The sequence below is a fragment of the Bradysia coprophila genome, unplaced genomic scaffold (genome assembly GCF_014529535.1).
Source record: "Bradysia coprophila strain Holo2 unplaced genomic scaffold, BU_Bcop_v1 contig_350, whole genome shotgun sequence".
Classification (NCBI taxonomy): domain Eukaryota; kingdom Metazoa; phylum Arthropoda; class Insecta; order Diptera; family Sciaridae; genus Bradysia; species Bradysia coprophila.
The window spans coordinates 8,373,619-8,392,631 of record NW_023503608.1 but is presented as its reverse complement, the minus strand read 5'-3'; the positions used below and the strand labels follow the sequence as shown (position 1 = coordinate 8,392,631).

At 37.1% G+C, this 19,013-nt stretch overlaps 3 protein-coding genes across 6 annotated transcripts; 2 read left to right on the top strand and 1 right to left on the bottom strand.

The window, feature by feature from the left end:
- The first annotated feature begins 402 nt into the window (after window positions 1-402).
- LOC119080666 (LIM domain kinase 1) lies at window positions 403-18,733 on the top strand. 4 transcript variants are annotated; one of them, XM_037189095.1, is made up of 10 exons: window positions 415-465; window positions 1,602-1,816; window positions 1,885-2,015; window positions 2,082-2,285; window positions 2,415-2,501; window positions 13,104-14,262; window positions 14,397-14,551; window positions 14,614-16,665; window positions 16,913-16,939; window positions 17,021-18,733. In XM_037189095.1, the coding sequence occupies exons 1-9, from the start codon at window positions 444-446 to the stop codon at window positions 16,920-16,922; spliced, it is 4,035 nt and encodes a 1,344-aa protein (XP_037044990.1). In that variant the 5' UTR covers window positions 415-443; the 3' UTR covers window positions 16,923-16,939; window positions 17,021-18,733. The 4 variants fall into 4 exon arrangements, with proteins under 4 accessions (XP_037044991.1, XP_037044990.1, XP_037044989.1 ...); XM_037189094.1 differs by having other exon boundaries at window positions 16,913-18,733; XM_037189097.1 differs by lacking the exon at window positions 415-465 and adding an exon at window positions 566-647 and having other exon boundaries at window positions 16,913-18,733.
- Window positions 6,041-7,587, top strand: LOC119080747 (acyl-CoA Delta(11) desaturase-like). The gene has a single exon (XM_037189297.1). It carries the CDS (start codon window positions 6,256-6,258, stop codon window positions 7,330-7,332), a length of 1,077 nt encoding a protein of 358 aa, XP_037045192.1. The 5' UTR covers window positions 6,041-6,255; the 3' UTR covers window positions 7,333-7,587.
- On the bottom strand, window positions 9,966-11,756 carry LOC119080746 (acyl-CoA Delta(11) desaturase-like). The gene has a single exon (XM_037189296.1). It carries the CDS (start codon window positions 11,448-11,450, stop codon window positions 10,374-10,376), a length of 1,077 nt encoding a protein of 358 aa, XP_037045191.1. The 5' UTR covers window positions 11,451-11,756; the 3' UTR covers window positions 9,966-10,373.
- Window positions 18,734-19,013: the final 280 nt, after the last annotated feature.

Below are 19,013 nucleotides of genomic sequence, written 5' to 3'. Positions count from 1 at the left end.
GGCTGTTTCAGTTAGCAAAATTTGTATGGAAGAGCTTGCAAAAATCATGAGCAGAAGTAACTAGTGAACATTGTTTGAAAGAAGAAAGGTAATCGTCTAATCCTATTCACGTTTGGCAAGCGAATATAGACAATTTTATTTATTTTTGATTATCATCTTTAAAAGTAGATGACAAGATTATCGCTTATTATTGTCGTTGTTGTCGATCACAGATAATTCGTTGTTTCTAAAAGAGACTCGAAGTTCTAATTTCTACTATGGATTTTCATTGCCGATTTTTGTTTTCAAATTCTTTTACAAAAAACCGCCATTGTGACAAAAAATCACCTGGCAATTCCACCAGATGGCGTAACCAACCATTATTTCTATTTGTCATGACTGAAGAATTTTTTCATTAATTTTTTGTTTGTTATTTTTGTGCACAAAACATTTCGAAAAACATTATGGAAGAAAATGGAAATACGGGTAAATATTGAAAATTCAACCAGACCATCATAGAATTTAATGAAAACTCTACTCGAAACCGAATTCGGTTGATGAATTGCGTTGAAGATAATCTTGTAATAGTGAAAACAAGTTCCATGCGTGGGTTGAATTGATTTTTTATTCGTTTTTATAATTTTGTTTCGAGGGCGAAGACGACGATGGTATTTATATTAATGTAACTTAAACAAAGTGATCATCCGATACCTAATGTGTTCAACAGATTTCGAATTGATTATCGCAGCATTGTATGACATAGTGAAATTGTTTCGATCATTTCAAATAAGAATTTGGATTTGTTATTGACATACCATTGGTACGATACGATGGACGTCCCAGCCCTCAGTGTTGTGATTTTATGTTCGTAAATTGATGAATATTGAATGAGCAAAACCTCAATTTGGATCAGCATTTTCTGTAATCGATAAAATTCATTGTTACAAAGAAAATGAGTCATCAATGCATCATTTTAGTGTTTCGTTTTTTTATGGAGAGCCAATTATCCGTAATTCAATGACATAAAACCAGTGTTTGATGTTGTGATGTTGCACTATAAATGCAATATATAAGCAACGAAGATCAACTTTGTTTCTCATTTCGCTGTTCGATTTAAAATTAAGCTTGGGTCCATTTTCACTAAGGCTCCAGTTTTGAGCACGGAATTTCTACATTATGTTTTTATGCGAAAACTACGGAAAATAGAGTTACCAATGGTTTTTCAACTAAATGAATCGTACGGAGCAATGGTTTTTCCAACTAAATCCCAGGCGATATTGGAAGGGATTGCCATTAGGGGATAAGAAGATTTATAAAAACTTTTTTTTTTCTAAATTCTGTAAACAAATCGAAGAAATTCGCCGGTTTGCATTTGACAATACTACGCCCTAGTTATATTCAACGAATAACGTATCGTTGATTTGTTGATGACTCACTTTTTCTGGTGGGGAAATCGATGCAAGAGAAACCCCTTATGAAACGAATTTGAGCGAGGCAAAGGATGATTATAGTGACACATTGTCTCGACTTTAGCATTATAATGACGGCGTACGCCGCGCCGTACGTCCCCTTCTCGGTTACTTCATTAATTTATTCAAACGAACGTCTCCTTTTTCTTCCAGACGACAACCAAGAACTTGAATGTTCCAGCTGCTTGAATGGATTGGACGACGAAGAATACATATCGGCGTTGGGTCAAGAATGGCACGCTGAATGTTTCCGTTGCTCAGCCTGTGATGCACAATTATCGAGTTGGTATTTCGAAAAAGATGGTCTGCTGTTCTGCAAAAACGATTATTGGACCAAATTCGGTGAATCGTGTCAACAATGCAGTGAAGTGAGTGAAAGATGATTTTTGAAAAATGGCAAACCGTTGAATTAACAATTTCTGTGTCACAATTACAGATCATTACCGGTCCAGTTATGGTAGCTGGTGATCACAATTTCCATCCGGAATGTTTTTGTTGCAAACTTTGCAACAGTTTTATTGGAGATGGTGATTCTTATGCGCTGGTCGAAAGGTCAAAGCTCTATTGGTAATTGAATTTTGATTAATTGTACGCAAACCGGACCAATTTTACTTACAATCGAATCCATTTTAGTGGACAGTGTTATCGCAAGCAAATGCAACCGTTGTCTACAAATTTAACGACACAAAAAGTGACTCCACATTCCATTCGTCTGGTGGAAATTCCATGGACGAAAGGAAATCGAATTGGCATACGCTTAGCTATTGATGAGAATCAGAAAGGTGTGCCGATTAGTAATGCTGGATCGGGTTGTCGGAGTGGTGTACGAATATCCGAGTAAGTTTTTCTTCATTTCCGTCTTTCCATCCAACATTGATATCACTAACAATAATCAGCTTCTTTTTGGAGTTCTCTTTTACTAACCCGACACTTTTGTGTTCTTTGTTCCATGTCTGTACCTTCCAGTACATTTTGTCAGTACTATGGAAAAGTAGGAAAATATGTGTTCGCCATTATTTCGACAGCATTTGATGTCTGTTGTGGAAGTAAAAGGTAAATGGGAAATGATTTTTATAAATGGCTAGCGTATCGCAATGCAATCACTTAATGTGTTACTTCTTTTGTTCCAAGTAACGCGTATATGCTTGATTCCAAATCTGTTTATCCGAAGCGTTTTATAATAGAACGTTAACCGGAGCTAAATATTTACTTTCGTCGTTGATGTCGCTTCCAGTCGTTTCTGAAAGGTTATTTTAGGCAAGCTTATTGTATTTAATTAGACTATACATCCATCTTGGATATAAAGTGTCCTTTCGGTTCAGCAAAATGTTGAACTTGACTCAAACAAACAATAACGACCCGCTGGTGGAAATAATGTTTCCTTCCCGAATCGTGAATCTCTAGACTTCCCGATTGAGCAACCCTTTCCAGTGGAAGAAAATTTCACGAGCAAAAATGTGTAATGGAAGCTATTGATTGCTATACATTTGCAGAGTGTAAATTTTACTCAGCGGTGATGTAAATTCAGTTACGTTCAACCGGAAGTGACTTTTTTTTGTTTTTGCGAGTGATTTGTTGTTCCGACAACTTGAAATTCATGAGAATCGCTATCAGCGACGCATTAACAATTCCAGCGTGCCAGCCTATTGTCCTCTCAGAAGGGAAGAAATAATCGCCGAGCGGAGCGAGCGACGAAAATTTGCGATTTTTGATTTTCAAAATATTCTATTCTTCACTTTTCAAAAACCTTATTCCATTTGTAATTTAGATTATTCTGGCTATGATCGCTTTCCATTTCTCGATTGCATTGTAATATCTTGGAGAAAATTCGCTACTCAAAACGGAAAGGTCTCAAAATCGTATTCGACCGTAAACTGTTGAAAACATTATAGAAGAGTGACCTATTTCACACCTACGGAAAATCCTCTTTACTTAAAACGGGAAACTATTGACATCCCGTTAGTGACGAATATAAAAACACTATAAATTTTGCTTTGAAATCCGTACGGAAAATTCACACTGAATTCACACAGAAAACTAAAAAAAAAGTTTACTCAACGGGAACTTAAAGACTAACGGTGGCGATGTTGCCATACTTATGTCGTATATCGACTGAAACTTTTTACTCTTTAATGTGAAGTATCAACTTAGAATAAGATCTCAAGATATCTTCCCGGGAGGGATGATCTCGTGATCTCGCAGTACTTCCACCAACATAACTACCTGACATTGTCATAGAAACACGGTAGTTATCCGTGACTAGTGATTCAAAATCAGAGCAAATTCATTGAAATTTAAAATGTTGTTCCGCGTTTGTAACTACTAAATTCATTGGTTTTGTTATAACTTCACTCTCCGGTCTCACTAGAATTCTGCAATTCCGAAAAACCCTGATAAGTTGACCACCACAATACTCTGATTGTAAGAACAGGCCAATTTTTTCGAATTATTCAGATGAAGTGGAACTACTTGACTCGTTCCACTACATCTTCACTTCATATACATAAATTTCAAGTTCACTTGAAATTCGAGTGTTTTGATTGTCACTTAAGGTTTTTCCAAATTTAGGTTCTACGCCGTTGTAGCGTTTGAAGGTCAAAATATTGTGATAGCAAATGCTTCTTGCCACCAAACTCTATAGATCACACTTTAAGATTCCTCTCCACACATTTCAAACAACTAAAACTGAGATAATCCAAGAAATCTCGTTTTTTTTTCGTTTAATAGAAATTACTTGGATTGGAAAGTTATAAGAAGGTTTTAAACAAATTTTACTTGCAACACCAAGGTGTTGTGATATAAATTTCATTGAAACTGTTGAAAATTCTGGATAAAATGAAACTAATTCGCCACACCCTTATACATATTACACTGGCGACGACTGTATCGATGGATATACAATTTTCATTGATAATGTTCATTCATTCATAAATTTTCAATTGATCAATACATACTGCATCTCATTGTGTTCAACAATCAATTAAATTTCAGTCGAGTGGTAATTTTACTATATACACTCTGATGATCTAATCTGATTTGTGACACGTACACCATTGTTTCTGGTTAATTTCTATCAAAACAAAAAAACAGTTTTATCATTCATGAGATTAAAATGGTAATGAAATTAACAAATAACAAGTTGATTAGTGAGTGCGGTGAAACTGAACTCTGGAAAGTGACAATCGCATCGGACTTTTTTTTTCTAATTTTTTACAATCTTATGCAACCGGTTTCGTGGTTGTGCGAGTGCAGCTTCAACTAATTTTTAACTTTCTGTACCCTATATCTATACTTTCATTCTACTCATTCTTTCAAAGCTGCTTAATGACGTAAACACACGAGCACAATACAAACTTGTAGCATGTGCATCATACAATGGAAGAAAAACGCATCGTAATTGTCGATTTCAACGCAAAGTTGCTGGTGTGTTTTCGGCCTAAAGCAATTGAAGAAAAACCTGGAATTCCAGTAAAAATCAGTTTTTAGATGAAGTTGTTGAATTTCAAGTCTAGACGTTTCACACTTTTCGATTATTCGTTGCAGTATACTTTTATGGCATCGAATTATTGTTTTATTGGCCTGTTGCAAATGATAAGCGTATCACGATATAACCATTAAATCTGTGACACCTTTCATTTAGGTGTTCCATGTAACGTATGATGTAAAATCTATTGCTTCATAAACTTTAACGTATACATTTGGCTTGATCAAAAAACATTGGCCACGGAACATGGAACCCCTAAGGTTTCGCAAAGAGAATTATAATCTACAAACTTCTTTTTTCGGCCTTAAGGCCAACACATTTTAAAGTAAAACTAACTAGGGCGGAGGTTTAACGTCCGAATCCTATTACTGTGACTGTACCGTGTACTTATGAAGTCTTTAACAGCGAATACGTAGCTCCTTCTTTAAGTGTAAGCAGAACTATCAATTAACATATTTCAGCATTGCATGTGTTAGAGGAAGCAGACCTCATTTGTTTTCTATAACACTCAGTTGGGTCAGTGTTTCAATGGTAAGACTAGTTCAAGAACAAGTCCTTATCAATTCAAAACCCGGTCAAGAACCTCGAACAGTTTCTCAAGATGGACTGGGTTCCGGTTTTTCCGAAAAACTGCGCATCTCTAAGGTGAGCCGAAATCATGCAACTATAGAAAGTAATGTGACAAACAACACGTGCTTATATAGTGTAAGTTGTTTTTCATTCAATTCAAAATTGGTTGATTTAGTCATCAAGCCGGTCAACCTTTCGCCTACATTTATAACCGAAATGTTATCATTACTAGACAAAACATTGTTTTTAATCCAAAACTTGTGCACTTTGCTACAACACCTTATACAGTCCAAAATCGACGAAAGTAGAACCACTCAATTAACTTATCAACACCACCATTCCGTTATCATGCATTCTCGGTCGAATGATTTTTTTTCTTCTTGTATTTGATTTGATTAGATCGGATGGGTATATAATGGTGCTTTCGTTGCTATGTATTTTTGATATTATTTTGTTGGTGATTTGTACTTATCGCTGACACAACGTAATCACACCATGTGCTATGACGCGTAATTTTCGTTATCAAAAAGAGATGTAAAAGTGATTCGATCATCAGTTTATTAAGTGTTGTTAACCGAGCTTGACCAACAAACAAGGTTAAGCGGAATAAATAAAAATCGAAAAGAAAACGAAGATTTATACGGAAAAAGTGCCGTTTACGTCTTGTGTAAGATTTACTGAAAATAGTGCCAGTTTACGTCTTTTGTGAATTGAACAAAAAAAAAAAAAAGAATCGATTGAAGCGATTAGGAAATGGCTCCAAACGCGACTAACGTTGAATGCACTGGTGTGCTAAACGAGCAAGATGCTGAAACGATTGATGGTGGACTAGCAAGGGATATAGCTCCATTGATAAAAACGCAGCAACGACCCTATAAATTGGTCTGGCGAAATATTATTGCATTTACCTACGTTCATATAGCTGCTGTATATGGGCTGTGGTTATTGTTGACCGCTGCTAGATTTTATACCATCATATTCGCCCTCGTCCTGTATACCATGTCTGGATTGGGCATAACAGCCGGTGCTCATCGATTATGGGCACATCGATCGTACAAAGCAAAACTACCACTTCGCATTTTGTTAGCCGTTTTCAACACGATTGCATTCCAAGACTGTGCATTGCACTGGGCTAGAGATCATCGTGTCCACCATAAATATTCGGAAACAGATGCAGATCCACATAATGCGACTAGAGGCTTTTTCTTCTCGCACATCGGATGGTTGTTGTGTAAGAAACATCCCGAAGTTTTAGAGAAAGGAAAGGGACTGGATATCTCCGATCTTCAGGCAGATCCAGTACTAGTGTTCCAACGAAAATATTACATGATTTTGATGCCATTGGCCTGCTTTGTAATTCCGACAATGATTCCAATTTATTTGTGGAACGAAACTTTGGTCAATTCCTTTTTCGTTGCGACTATGTTCCGCTGGACCTTCATTTTAAATGTAACTTGGTTGGTGAACAGTGCCGCACACAAATGGGGAGATAAACCGTACGATGTCAATATCAATCCGTCACAAAATCCATCGGTGGCCGTATTTGCATTCGGCGAGGGTTGGCACAATTATCATCACGTTTTCCCGTGGGACTACAAGACAGCAGAGCTCGGTAACTATCGCCTCAATCTTACCACAGCGTTCATCGACTTTTTTGCTAAAATTGGTTGGGCCTACGATTTGAAATCGGTTTCCGAGGAAATAATCAAAACGAGAGTTAATCGAACCGGCGATGGATCGCATCCGACTTGGGGATGGGGAGACAAGGATCAGGATAAAATTGAAGTCGATAATGCGAAGATAACGCATCAAGCGAAAAAGAATCATTAAAGTGTTTGGGTTGTTTAATGTGAAAATGACTGAGCGAATGTGTGTGAGTGAGTGAGTGATAGAGAGCAGTATTTATTTAGAACTTAGAACTATTGTTAGACCGAGTTTTTGTATGTACATCCTAGTCATTGTTACATCGCAGTATAAACACTTATGAAAACAGAATTGACTTGTTCACAGTATTTGGAAATATTTTTGTAATTGAACCAATTGTAGCCAGTGATTTTATTTTTCATTTTATTTATTATTTTCTAATAAAAATTTTAAAAAAAAGTTAAAAAAAATTGCATACTTTTAAGATGACGCACATAAGAAATCTTTCAATGGATGAGGTAACTTCCCCTGATACCAGCATCTCAAAATATTTAAATAACAAAAATTTGAAATATTCGCAAAAACCCGAAAATTGTAGCTGAGGTAACACTTCTCTCAATAGCACCAAACACCCAAAATAACAAAATTTTGGAAGTAACACTATTCCCGAAGGGCTTTTCAATTTTTTGTATGAACGAAGAACCTTTCACCAAATTTCGTCATTCAACGCCAGAATGGCTTTTAGGTAGCCAGTTTGGCCCTGGAAATTCTGGTTTGCAAAAAGTAAGGCCCAAAGCTCAAATCTAATTTATGTATAACCAAGCAGGGTGGAAGAAGCTCCGTCTTTACATGACGGTATAGATTCAGAGGCATTTCATGGATAGAGTGATATTTCACCAACAAAGCTTTCCTATTGATGTTTGATACGAGAAAAAAATATTTGCCAAGAAATTAGTCTTAGCTTAGCTGCTCCCGTGCTATCTTTAACATAAAAAGCTAGACTGAAAAGTCCAACTTGCAGAGAAATGTAGAAAAATAAGATATCACAATTACAATCCAATTCTTTTTCTTTATTCCACGTGCATTACCAATGTTAAGACGTGTACGTGTGTTAACGTGCATATCGAATGTAGCATGAATAAAGAAAATTGAATTGTAATCGTCGAAAAGGTGACCTTTTTAATTTCTTCCACCGAATAAGCGCAAGCATGTATCACCTAGAGTTTTACTGTACGTTTCGTTAGATAAGAGAAGTAGATAAGACTATTATTTCATTATTTTTTTGATCGTCGCTGTCAATAAACTGTTATGATGAGAGAGTTGGAATTACAATTTAGACCACCGCAAGACAAGTTATAATTAACTGGTCTTCGGACTTCTCGCTTCGATCATAATATAGTCTATTGTTGATGCCAGTTCTAAAAAGTTAGTTATGGAGTCTTGTTAGATTGTTCCTACTTTGATATAATGCTCTAATAGCCGAAAGAACCACTGCACCTTACCACACTAAATAGAAAGCACTACACTTTCCTTGACTGATTTATTTCTAATTTGATTTCGAGTGTTTTTTTTGGATTTCACAATGAAATGTTATCTTATCTTCGATCTTCTAATGCTACTTCAATACTGAAGAAATACTTGAATTAACCTGCGCGACTTTCAAAAGTTATCCCAATGTCAATATCGAACTATATTATGAAATTGAAATTTTGTCTATAATCTTAACTGTCAGCTACTCAGCACACAATTAACAACCGCCGACTAATCTCTTCATTTTCTTCATGCGATAAGGTAAATTTTGGAAAGTGTACTTATCGGACATTGTCAGATATTTTGATGTTAATTTATAATTAGGTTGGTAACTTTGACGGATCTCTAACGTAGAAACAAAAATGATTGATACGTAAACGTTTAACCGTTTTAATCTGAGGATGGCGTGATTTTTACGGTCTCGTGTATTCCATTTCTTTTGATGATAGCTGTGTTCCTTTAAATAGTTATGGTGAAATCGAACCGAAATTAACATACTCATCGATGAAAGAAAGTCTTTTTCCAATGAATTTAGAACTAATCTACAATGGTGAATTCAATAGATGTCCTTTTTGACGTCACTCTTTTACTTTTAATTTACTTTTGAAAAATCTTTTCTTTTTCGTCGTCTACTCATCAATAGTTTCAGTATAGACATCAGTCGTTGAGTTTAATAAATTTTTTTTGTTAATACTTCATACCAGCTGCGAATTTGTATTAAATAGTCTGATAATCAGCTGGGAAATTCCTTGTAAATGTTAACAGGGTAACGGAATCACAGTTTTTGTTTTTTTGTTGTTGTTAAGTCGGCTCAGAAAACGACTTCTCTCTCTGAAACATGTAGTTGTCACTCTTTTAACATTTATAAGGAATATTACTCCAGGTGGCGGTTAACGAAGACACCAGGAAGGGTCTTTTACTAAAAATCTGGTTGACTAGAAGTAGAAGAAATTTCATCATTCCATTTAATTGGCAAGTCCTTTTCAACAATCGTTCGGGTCGGGTTTGGGGTCAGGGAATTTCCACAATAAGAAAATATTTAAAACCGGGGACAATATTTTAAAGAAACAATTTTTTTATTAAAAAAATCTAAAAGTTTTTTTCCATATAAAAAGTATAAACAAAAAATCTGTAACAATTTCCTTGCAATTTCCATAACATCTTATCATGTTATTCAATTTGATTTCAATAAAAGAAATTGAAAAACAACAATAAATCAGATCTCTGCTATTATTGTATTGCTATACGCAATTGAAAACGTAAAAATATTAACTTCTTACATCAGCAAATCGGGATTAATTTTAAGTGAATTGCGTTTGATATATTTACAATAGTTACCGAAAAAAGGATAAGATTTTGACTGAAACAAAATGTTTGTTTTTTACATTCCATTTCGATGAATTTTGAATAATAAACAAATTAAAAAAAGGAAATTTAAATGAGCAATTTCCACAATAAATTCATTTAAAAAAATAATAATTTTGAATGCATAATATGGGATGTTTAGGATGGTATTCAATCACCATCATATAGCTAAATTTTTAGTCTCATTTTACTAAACTTATTTTTGGTATTGTACTCGGACTGGCTTATATACTCACAACTTACGATGGGGGTAATACTAAATAAATTAACTTTAAAATCACAAGCAAAAAAGAGTAAATTTGAAATGATAAGAACCATCTACCATCCACATTTCAATCATCCGTTTTCAGTTGATGCGTGATCGTTGCATGCTTCAACTCGATTTTATCTTGATCTCTATCACCCCATCCCCATGTAGCGTGCGTACCATCACCCGTTCGTTCAACTCTCGTTTTGATGATATCCTTGGACACGCTTTTCAAATCATAGGCCCAGCCAATTTTCGCCATCAGGTCGATGAATGCCGTTGTGAAGTTCAGTTCATAGTTACCCAATTCAGCGGTTTTGTAGTCCCACGGGAAAACGTGATGGTAATTGTGCCATCCCTCACCGAATGCGAACAGGGCTACGGATGGATTTTGCGATGGATTGATATTAACGTCGTAGGGTCGGTCGCCCCATTTGTGTGCTGCACTGTTCACCAACCACGTTGCATTCAACACAAATGTCCATCGGAACATAGCGGCAACGAAAAATGCATTCAAAAATGACTCATTCCACAAATACATCGGAACTAAAACTGGGAAGACGAAACACGCTAACGGCATCAAAATCAAGTAGTGTTTCCGTTGAAATGCGAGCACGGGATCGGTTGTCAGATCGGAGATGTCCAAACCTTTTCCTTTTTCGATGACATCGGGATGCTTTTTACACAATAACCATCCGATATGCGAGAAGAAAAATCCTCTGGTCGCATTATGTGGATCTGCATCGGTTTCCGAATATTTGTGGTGGACACGATGGTCTCTAGCCCAATGTATGGCACAATCCTGAAACGCCATCGTATTAAAGGCGGTTAACAGTATGCGAAGCGGTAGTTTTGCTTTGTACGACCGATGAGCCCACAATCGATGAGCGCCGGCTGTTATACCCAATCCAGATGATAAATACAAAACGACAGAGAAGAAGAATGTGTAGAATTTAGCTGCAGTTAGCAGTAACCATAATCCATAAACAGCGGCCACATGAACGTAGGCGAAAAGGATAATGTTTCTCCAAACCAATTTCAACGGTTGCTTCTTATGCCCCATCAATGGAGCAATATCTTTGGCTAATCCTCCATCAATTGTTTCAGCATCGTGTTCGTTGAGCACACCAGTGCATTCCGATCTGGTCGCGTTTGGGGCCATTTCACAATTTTATTTTTGAACAAATTTTCCCGTCTTTTAATAAGCAGTTGACGATTCCAATTCTCTTATTAAAATTATTCCCAGTCGAATATTCCTGTTGCAGTCGCTTAGACAGCGCGAAGTAAACTGACAATGGAACCACCTCTGCAACTCGTTTTGATAGGCAAAATATCACGCCACAGCATAACACACGACTGCTGATAACTTTATGTGGTGCGGAAAAAAAAAATTCTGATTACACACACTCTGACAAAATGTGCAAACAGTTCGTCTCCAACGAGAAACATCAAAAACCATAACATTTGACTGATTGAATGATAGCATTTACTTTTGTTCGACCTAACGGTTAAACGTTTCAGCGGTCGTTCATTAACAACGCTTCGGACACGGCATTTATTTCCATTGATTTGGTGGAAGATCCGTTTACGACAAAATATGGTCAATTTGACGAACAATGAACATATTCGCAGGCGGTCAAACTGCCCTCGGTCCACCAATTAGTTTTTCTCTATACAACTGAATTACAAAATTTCGTTGTTTTCACTGAACAAACCCCTTCTATGACTCGTAATTACTGGAGATAACTCATTTTTTTCTTATTTTAAACTTTCCAGATTGTATAATGTGAGGTTGTTTAGAAAGGTTCATTACTGCTTTATCAATTTGAATTTAATTTGGATTTTTGCATAATGATAATCGGAATTACATCAAAAAAAAGGTCCGTTATCGGTATGTGGTGATCGACCCAGACGATTTCGGTAGCGTAAATTCAATAAAATTGCTTATGAAATTAGACTCGAAATAACGTTCGTGCTTTATTGTATGGCAATTGTCAAATGAGCAATTTAATATGTCTATTTTGCAATCTTTTGTTATGTAATCTGATAAGGTCAATCCATTCAGAAAAAATTAGTTTCATTTTTACCATTCATAGGCAACTCAAGCAAAATGCGCCAAATCTATCCTTATTATTATCTCCATCTCCTCTGCAAAATAACACTCTGTCTACTTCTCATATCATGTAGTGCAGGTAGGTCCGAGGACAGTAATTTCATTTGATTGGCAATTACTTCTAGTAATGAATGCGGAAGTTATTTCAACACTGTCTGAGAGTGTTCTTTTTACTATACATTGTAGCAAGAACTTATTTAATAACCAGCCTGTGGTGTTTTTACACCTTATCCTTATGAAACTGATAGATATTTTTGCTAATCTGAGTGAGCGTTACACATCGGTAGTTAAACCATGTAATAAACTGTTTAAGGCAAATTGGCAGTGCCGCTTTTAGCTTTTGGGCGCCGTCGGGCAATTGGAAAAATATGCGTTAATTTAGTAAAGCTAAATTGTTTTAAGGACCTCGGGCGCCATTTTCTTTTGCTCCACTTCGGGCGCCACGGTCATTTGCCCATTTGGCCCATATGGAAAAGGCGGCACTGAAACCGGCCCGCCGGTATTAATGAAGGAATTTGAACAGACCGCTAAGTCTTCTGAATTTGTCTTTAAGAAATGTTATGGAATAGTTAGGCGAAAGCCAAAATTATTAAAAATTATTTTCCTTAAGTTTGTCTTGTTACTTTCCAGTCGGTGTACCAATGACTAACCATTTCCGACACAGAATCTCTTTAACTTCAACCTTTGTCTTTTCTCTTCTAGACTCGACGTCAGCAGCGATCTTATGTCTTTGCATATTGGCGACAAAATTCTGGAAGTAAATGGCCAACAAGTGACTGGAACGAGCATCGAAAACATCGACAAATTGATGCAAAGTAGCGACAGAGTTCTTCAACTTACCATAGAACATGATCCACATAGGATGACCAAAAGTGCATCGAGCATTGAATACGCAATGCAACCGTTGTCTCAGTCGCCACTGCAAGCCATCGACGTAAATAAGGCTAGCGAAAAGTCTAGTGGAGCCCGACAACAAAAACCAAGCGAAAAAGAGAGACTGTTCACACGGAATAAAGACGAAACGTACGTTTCCGGTACAAAAACGAAGCAGCTTCGGAAGAACAAACATTTCAATTGTGCGGTCAGTTCAAACAGTTTGAAGGAGAAGGAGCGGTGTTCAAGCATGTCTAAATTGTTGGATGAAAATCATCCACCCCATCCCGAGCTGTACGATCTGAGTCGAACGAAATCATTTCGCGTGGAACCGAAACCCCAGCGAATATTCCGTGCAAATGATTTGGTGCAGGGCGAGCTGTTGGGAAAAGGATTTTTCGGGCAAGTGTTCAAAGTTACGCATCGCGTTACGAAAGAGGTCATGGTCTTAAAGGAGCTGTATCGTGTCGACGAAGAAGCTCAGCGAAATTTTCTCAAAGAAGTGGCCGTACTACGATCACTTTCGCATAACAACGTTCTGAAGTTTATCGGCGTGTTGTACAGAGAGAAAAAGCTTCATCTGGTGACCGAATTCATACCGGGTGGATCACTCAAAGAGTTAATTCACGATTCCGATGTGCCATTGCCGTGGGAACAGAGGATTTCGTTTGCCAAAGATATTGCGTGCGGCATGTCATATTTGCATTCCATGTGTATCATACACAGAGATTTGAATTCGCTGAACTGTTTGGTGCGTGAAGATAAGACAGTTATTGTTGCCGATTTCGGGCTGGCCCGAATAATCAATTCACCCAGCAATTGTAGTGGGCGTTGGTCGCAGGATGGTACGATTGGAAGGAAAATACGTCAGAGACGTCAACGGTATACTGTAGTGGGGAATCCGTATTGGATGGCACCGGAAATGATGAAGGGAAACAAATACAATGAAAAGGTCGATGTATTTTCATTTGGAATCGTTCTGTGTGAGGTGAGTCGCATTCCTTTTTTAACTTTCCATTTCGATAGCCAAAAATCTTACCGTACCAATCTGATTACAGTACCGCATCTCTCTAATTGCTAAAAATAAAAATCTAATCAATTCTTGTCGATTGTAAATTTCAGATAATTGGCCGTGTTCAAGCCGATCCAGATTACTTGCCACGTACGTCCGACTTTGGCCTTAACCAAAAAGTCTTCAAAGAAAAATTCTGTCCGCAATGTCCGCCTCCATTCTACAAAATTGCGTTTTTGTGTTGCGACTTAAATCCAGATAAACGGTAAGTGAAGACACAGTATCCACAAAACATGTCAAAACAAAAACATCTTTCCGTTTGTTCAGTCCGCCATTTGAAGTATTGGAAGTGTGGCTCGAAAGTCTAGCTATACATACTTCGGTTGGTCATCGCCTGCCCACCGATTTGATATTCGACATCGATCATTACAAAGGTTCAGCTAGTCGTGAATCGAGTCTTAGCTCAACGCCAGACGGCACACCACCGGCATGTAAAACACCACGACTTCGAACGCCTGATGGCCTTAAATCACCCATAAATCATGAGACTAATTCTAGTTTAGGTTTAAAAATCGATAAGACAGATAGTGAATTAGACAGTAAGTGTGACAATAGCAGTAAATCGAATGCTCAATCGGATAGAACTGATGGTGAACAGAACAGTATTGCAAAAAGTAACGAAAACATTCCAATGACGGCCTGTGCATCATCACCGGCTGCTAGTAACGATGCTAAGAAAACGCTGATGGACATACCAAAATCACCACACTTAAGCAAGGACTTCTCACCGAATGGTGATCGGATAAGGGATAGCGTACGAGCCCGCAGACAACAACGCATGCAACAGAATCGTGAGAGTCTGCGAAAATTGTCAGATTGCCGGAAAACTGAAGACAATTCCAAAACTGCCAAAGAATCGGTCAGTCTAAGTGACATTCAAGTCAGTAACGGAGAAGTTGGTGACAAGGAAAAAGGTAAGATAGACAACAGTGGTTGTGACGGTCAAAGGAAAAAAACGCGACCGTATGGAGAGAAGGGATTCATTATCAATGTTAATGAAGGACTGTTAACGCTGAACAATGTGAAGGACTTGGAAAATTGCTCTGACTTCGATTCGAGCTGTGACACCAGCCTGAATTATATTGAGTTAAATAATGCTCCCATCGACGGTGGTAACATTACTTTGAATGATAAACAGTTGATAGACAGTTTAAAGACGATACCCAGTTCTAAAGAGAATCCGTCAAAATTAAATCCTTCGCCGAAAATAGAAATAGAAAGTGACGTAACCGAACCGATCTTGCCTGAGAGTTCACCGTCCCTCGTCTCAAATGGTGTCGTCAGTAACAAATCGTACAAATCGGTTCTGGAGGACTTGAAAATCAAATTGAATTTGTGCAAAAGCAAATTAGAAACACTAGAAACTGCTGGCAGGGAGACCATATCCAGTTCACGAACGTCGATGAAGAATTATTTTAAAAACACACCACTTGTGCATGGCAGCACGCCTGTCAGTGATGACCCGCCTCGACAAAACGGTGGCATGTACAGTCGATCCAGTCCATTGTCGCTCGTAGCGAACCGTAAGTCGATGTTCGAAGACGTGACCGAAAACGAGAAAGTAAAAAGTTCCAAATCGCGGCTATTTCGTATCAACGACACTCCGATATTCGAACGACGAAATGTTCGTGCAATATCGTCGCTGTTCCGACGTAGTGACTCGGATGAGAATATTCCATCCAAGGCAACATACAAATCGAATGGCAATGAAGCCACAGTCCAGATCCAGCCGACGACATTCATATTTAACAAACCGAAAATTTCACCTACATCAGACCTCAAACCTAATCACAGTTTCGACACTATCACAACATCACAGCCAAACGATGATTGTCGCGCGAAGCGAGGAAATTTTTTGCTAAAGAAAATTACCAACAAACCAGAAGTGTTTCAAAGCAGAAGTCAACCGTCTTCAGCAAGTTCCAAGCCAAAAGAGTACAACGACCGACGTTCTTGGTCAGTTAAGACTAATCCCGTAACGCACATCGAAAATCGTCGACAATCGAAGCACTTGTATCACATTGAACCATCGATCAATTCGAACAAACTAACGACCGGCAAAGTCAATCTACTCTCCCCGGAACGAATCCACAAACTGAATGCCAAACTAACCGAAGCCAAAACAAATCGAACGAGTCAACCGATGCCTAATAATTTGGCTCACGGTAATGGTTACTTGAGTCGTGTTAACAGTAAGCCGTCACCAGCTGCTCACAATTACCATTCAAATGTGATCGTACACAAATTGTCCGACTCAACGGTTCGACGGAATGTTAGTAAGTTTGATAAAAGTATGAAGGGCAGTGGACTGGAATCGACATAAGGGCATCGCCGGGTTTTTTTACGTTACGCTTTAGCAACGGACTAGAAGGATTGCTTGAAATATGATGAAAAATCCATTTTCCATTCAATGTGAAATAGCGCCGAATAAACCGACCCTTGAAGGTCGGTTTATTCGACGGTACATTTCAGTTGATGGAAAATTGATTTTTTTTGTATTTTCAATCATTGACTAGCCTATTAGATGTATCATAACCAATAATTGCTTGAAATATGATGAATCGACACCGTTGTAGATTGTGGGGAGACGTGTGTTTCGTCTGTTATCGCCAGCAACGACAAAAATAAGCGATGACCTACAGTTTCTGTGGTCTTACTCATAGTAAAATGACGGGTTGATCAAATGAAGAAGTAGATTCTGTGTTAAACACTGGCGATAGAGGTAAGAGATTTAATGCCACGATATAATTACAGTTTATAGTAAGTTTTGAAGATGTTGATTTTGATGTTGATGATAGAGAAGTATGATCGGCGTCAAAATAACCGGTAATTCGATATCTCTCCCTCTTCCATATAGTGCAAATGAATGTTCAATTTCTCGCCTTACTTTAAAGGAGTAGGTTGAATGATTAATTAAGAGAAGTATTGCGCTTTGATGTCCGTTCAAATAAGTTTCGTATTCGAAATGCTCGAGTAAATATAATTGACTCTGTGCATGTAAAACAAAATGTAACAAAATTGTATCAAAAATGTATTAATTCAAAGAAATCTAAATGTATTTTCGGTAAGATTTTAATCCGTTCAATTAAAGTGCAATGAAAAATCGAACTCGATGTTGCGTACCAGTTTGGAAGTATCGAGCTTTTTAGAAGCATCTCACCGATCGAAGCGAAAATCTCCAAGCCATTAGAGTTCTGTTTTCGACGTATGGTAGATCAATCTTCTGCGGAGATTGAAGTTTTTGCGCAAAGAGTTTGATCGCTCATGTGTTGGAAACAGCAACACAGAAAAGTAGTTCGTACTGTAAAAATTGCATGTACGTACATAGCTGAAGGGCGTAAAGTATCGATAGATTTATCAATAATAACTGTGTTGCCATATACATAATTACATTAAATGTCTCGAATTATTATTATTATTATAAGTGTACTGTAGATGGTAGTTAAATCGTGTAACCTAGCACCGACGGCTATTCATCCTTTATTGACAATATTATGCAATATACTCTGACTAATTCGGTGTAACTTAAGGGTATCATGTCAAACGATTCTGACACGAAATTTATATGGCTGGTATGTTGGCCGTCTGTGAAAGGTTAAACAGTAGATGAAAACGCTCATAAAATGGTAGTACTAACTAATCTGTGATAAAGAAAGAAGTAAAACAAACAAAAAAATATTAATGAAACGACACTAAAACTATGGAATAATCTTAGACTTAAACGAAACGAATTAAACATTTTTAGTTTTCGGTTAGTGCATAGTGTTCAATCGTTCGAAGCGATTTTTTTTTTAATTTAACGAAGAGAAGGCGCATTTGAGTTTTGCGCTTTGACACCTCGTGATGGTGGAATGAAAGTTTTGAGTTCGATGATGGGTTCCGGAGTTTCAGATTTCAGTATAATCTCAAGACGTCTTCTCTTAATAAAGATCTTATGTTTTTGGACTTTTCGAATATTTTTATTTCATTTTTTTTTGCATCTTGAAGGTTGTTTGACTTCACATAATATACATTTCATCATTTGCATTCCCTCCAGTCGTTAAATGTTTTTCATTTTTCATCGCCGAAAATTTGTGATTTTCAACTTGAATTTTGCAAGTGGTTTGAAAAAGCCCCCCGATCAAAAACGTAATGTTGACTAACTGACTTTTAATTTTTAAGCGAATTTTGATAATTTTTTATTAAAAATAATTTTTATTTTAGCATTAGTTTTGATGGTACAAGAATACTAAACTAGAGGTTAATTTCAACTAAATTATTTGTACAAAAAAGGCGTTTCCTTTGTGTTTTAATGTGAAAAATGTTCTAATTTCTTAAGTTAAAAACTATTAAATTCCATTGTTCCAACGTCTTGGTAATACTAATAAAAATGCTCATAGTTAACCAACATCCAGTTGTTTTAGTTTTTACCGATCCTGAAGTCAAAATAATGAATCCTTAGAAGCAGAACAATATAAGTAGACTCATTGTAGACAAGGAGATGAACGTATTGCTGGCCCTAAAACATTTATGAGATCAAGGCATATGGTTTTGGTGTCGCAAAAAAGCTAAGTTGTAAGACTCTGCGACCGGATATAAAATACATCCGCGACTAGGACCGTTTCTTACAAAAATTATATTGTTGTCCGCAATTTTCTTTTAGACAATCAGAGGAATGCCTTCTTCTT

Excerpts from the sequence above, each read along its gene's own strand:
- LOC119080747 (XM_037189297.1), top strand. The coding sequence starts at position 6,256 with ATGGCTCCAAACGCGACTAACGTTGAATGCACTGGTGTGCTAAACGAG.
- LOC119080746 (XM_037189296.1), bottom strand. The coding sequence starts at position 11,450 with ATGGCCCCAAACGCGACCAGATCGGAATGCACTGGTGTGCTCAACGAA.
- LOC119080666 (XM_037189095.1), top strand. The coding sequence starts at position 444 with ATGGAAGAAAATGGAAATACGG. Across the intron at positions 2,016-2,081 it reads GAAAGGTCAAAGCTCTATTG|TGGACAGTGTTATCGCAAGC; the intron begins GTAATTGAATTT and ends AATCCATTTTAG. Across the intron at positions 14,263-14,396 it reads TTGGAATCGTTCTGTGTGAG|ATAATTGGCCGTGTTCAAGC; the intron begins GTGAGTCGCATT and ends TGTAAATTTCAG.